A 3,772-nucleotide genomic window follows, 5' to 3' on the forward strand; every position below is an offset into this window, starting at 1 on the left:
CTTTATGCATTTCGGCATTGTGACTTGTAACTAAATAACTTGTATTTTTCCTATTGCAAAAATAAAATGTTTATTTTGTTTATAATTTTCAGAAATGGTCATCTATTAATTTTACCCTCTCTCTTTTTAAAAGGTGAGTGAACTATTCCAACACTTAAATCAAGTGACTTTGCTTAATCTAGGAAACTGATCATTCTTTATGAAGACTAAAAATGTTATGGAGAGGTGAAATGTATAATGTTACTAAACATGAATTGCTAATGGAATAAAGCTCTATGATATCTAAGCAACATTTTCCCCTTTTGGTGATATTCTTAGGTAAACTCTTTGCTATATTTGGGTGCTTGGACTAGAACTTGAACTCATGTGGTAGATGAACTGAAGAAAAATAAAATAAAAAAAAAAATCCCTGAATTGCTGAATCTTCATTTCTAAAATATTTGTACATTTGTTTAAAGATTTGACTTTAATTAATTGCTAAAGATGATTATCACTTTAAAACAAAGTAAGTCTTTGAAATCAGGAGCTAACCTTTATTTAACTTGACTTTCTTTTTAAAAATACTTAAATATTGAATGCCTAGTATTGGAAATAAACATTTGTCATCTTATAGCACAACAAAAATCTATAATGTAAATGGAGAGTCTATCAATTTGGGAATTTTGAGTGTCCCAATTTATATTTGAATTGTTCTGAATGCCACATTCACATACTCAGACGGTTTCTATTTATAACGATCTGGTATAAAACTGAACTCATTAAAAAGGTTTAGAAAGATTTTACTTAGTTTTTTTTACAAAGTGTTCAAGCTAATAAATCTTACTCTAAGGCTTGTCATTTTAAAGACGTTATTTAAATCATCTCTATAAATAACTCCATAATATTTTTGAAGGGTATTTGAAATGCTTCCTCCTTGGATGTCTAAAAGAGGTTAGAGTGCACCATTTTATTGTATGTTGACCCCCATGTTTTATTAGTGATAGTAACCTCATAATTTATATAAAAATTGAATGCATCAACCAACATTTATTTCATGGTCATTTAACGGTACAATCACAGCATTTTCCCCTATATTCCCCGTCACATTGCAGTAAAACCTAAATTCCTTCCCCCTTATATGCTGCATTGAAAAGGAAATACTGTACCTCAGAGAGGCCGGGACAGGAATTGGGTAGACATGGATTATCTCCTTATCCTGGAAGGTGCCTGTCTGTATGAAATCATTACCTGGATCCTTGTTGAGAGCACGGTCTCTATCTGATTTCTGGTGAGGAGCTTTTCATAGTTTGCCCTGATCTCATTGAGTAGCTGGGACAGCTCCATTCTTTTCCCATCCTCCACCTTGGCTAACTGAACCTTATCGATAGGATGAGTCGTCGCTGCTGCAGAGCTGCTCTGTCTGCTTCTGAGCCGAGAGCCCCGTGGAGCCTTAAAGACGCAGAGTTCCTTTTTCAGAAGCCACAAAAATTCCCGTGTTTCTAATCAATGATGCAAATATTTGGTAAACTTTTTTCTCCTGTTGTTTGTAGTATAGTAGAAGTGTGAGACTCTCCATAAAGGAACAGAAAAATGAAAACATCCTCAGGATTCCTGAATTGGGTCTCTGTAACATTTAACACTTTTTAGGGAAAAATAGGTAATTTATCTTGTGGAAAGGAAATGGGGAATAACATAAAGAAATTATATTTTGTTTGTTTTCCTAAGATATTGCATGGAAATAAATCTGGACCCAAAATATGGTAGCTGAATTTTTCTTTTACTTTTTTTTTTTTTTAACCATTTAGATTATTTAAATAGAAAATGCTGTGATAGGGCATTAGGATATGTTGTGAATCTTGGATATTCTGACAGTTATTGGAAAAAGCTACCATCAGATTAAGCTACCATCGCCAGCCACAGGACTGACTGACTGTATTTCTCTCAAATGCATACTGTGTGGCTCATGGTGGGCTGCTGGCCTGACAGCAGGGTTTGATATACTGAGGTGATTTCCTGAAGGCATATTACAGATGACACCATGGCTAGAGATAAGTGCTGATAGGGTATGAGAGCTGGGAGTTAACATTTCTAATGTTTTAACAAGGCTAAAAAAATTACAACCAGATGGTTTCTGTGCAGGGTGTATTCACTGAGATAAGATTTATTGTGAGGTTGCTCCTGTGTTTGTCAACATGTAGGTAATGACAACTCATACTTGTGTACCTCTTCTAACTTTAAAAAGCACCTTTACATCTGTCATTCCATCCAATCTTCACATTCTTGTCATTTTGTAACCAGTAAAGATGACAAGCCTGAGGCAGGAGGGGTTAAGGTGTCTTGCCCAAGGTCATATGGTGATGAAATGGCATTGTTGGGACAGGAAGTTTGATTGTTTGGTTGTGTTCCCTGTATTGCTTCTTTTGTCTCTGCATTCCCCCTCTCCCCCAACTAAATTTCATGTATAATCTGGCCAACTAGTTGCTAAATGTGACTGAAATATTTTTGAAAATAGATCTATCATTACTGTTATTTGTAGAGTGGCTTGGCTGAAATTGTGTCTAGAGCATAGTTCAGGAAATATTTAGTCCTTGGCTCTAGCACACACAGGATCTTTGAATGTGCATCACACTCTGTAATTTCTGAATGAACTCACTGCCGGCCAGCCCAGTCTGTGCTGGGTATTCCCACAGACCCCTCCAGACAAAGCCGGCCATCCACAGGCCCTGCCCAGAGGAGGTTCCAGGTCATTCCCATGTTCTGTTTAACCTGACCCATGCCTCCTCCAACCTCCCACCAGTCCAAATGGATTGGTCTAAAGATGGACACTTGATTGAAGGACAGCCAATCCATAGGTCAGAGACTTATGATGTAGCCTGACACAAAAGCTCTGACTTGAGAGGGTCACTTATGATTATCTAGGCCGAACTGATTCTTTTTCTTGGTAATTGCTACAGAGAAATGTAGAGAATCAGGCACTTGGTAATGGGAGGAGAAGGAAGAAAGTAAAGAATTACATTCTTATTACTTTATGTAGCTCTTGCTAATTTCTGCCTGAAATACAGAAAGCGGAACTAAATTCCATAGAAAGCTGGTCTTGATAGTCTTCATTTTAAACAGGCATTTCTCTAAAACTGCCATTTTAAACAGGCATTTTCCAATAGAAATACAATGCGAGCCACAAATGCAAACCACATATGTGATTTTAAAAGTTTCTGGTAGCCATATCAAGAGATATAAGCAGACACAAGTGACATGAATTTTAATATATTTTATTTAACCTGATATTAGCTAAGATATAATTATTTCAACAGGTAGTCAATATAAAATATTAATGAGATATTTTACACTCTTCACTTTAATACTGTCTTTGAAATCCGATGTGTGTTTTTATAGCCCATTTCAATCTGGACAAGCCACATTTAAAATGTTTACTAGCCAAGTGGCTAGTGGCTATTGTGTCGAACAGTGCAGCTCTAATATTTGGGCCCTACTGGCTTACACAAATGAGAGCTCCATGCCTGGAACACTCCACAGGCATACAAGATTAAAGGAAATAGTGCTAGATTTTTTTTTATGGATGGGGACTAGTACTTAGAAAGGTATTCTATAAGCGTATGAGTACCGAAGTTATTTTAAGATCTCAAATGTCATTTTTCAAGGAAAAAGTAGTGCTAATTTACTTTTCAAAAATACCACTTTTTATTAAAAAATTAGTAACAGCAGCTTATTAAATGCCATGGCATATGTAAAAGTGCAGGGCCCATGAAATTCTCAGTGCTATAATTATAGTTAC

The 3,772-nt window shown here is 36.0% G+C and overlaps 1 protein-coding gene across 1 annotated transcript in view; it reads right to left on the reverse strand.

Annotated features, from left to right (window-relative positions):
- The window catches only part of KRT222 (keratin 222), a 7,870-nt gene extending 6,478 nt beyond the window's left edge, over window positions 1-1,392 (reverse strand). The window contains exon 1 of the mRNA XM_011383071.1: window positions 1,228-1,392. Coding sequence (XP_011381373.1) covers window positions 1,228-1,323 — 96 coding nt within the window. The 5' untranslated portion in view covers window positions 1,324-1,392. The remainder of the gene's footprint in view (window positions 1-1,227) is intronic.
- Between the last annotated feature and the right edge of the window lie 2,380 nt (window positions 1,393-3,772).

Source organism: Pteropus vampyrus, unplaced genomic scaffold, assembly GCF_000151845.1.
Source record: "Pteropus vampyrus isolate Shadow unplaced genomic scaffold, Pvam_2.0 Scaffold503, whole genome shotgun sequence".
NCBI classification, from domain to species: Eukaryota; Metazoa; Chordata; class Mammalia; order Chiroptera; family Pteropodidae; genus Pteropus; species Pteropus vampyrus.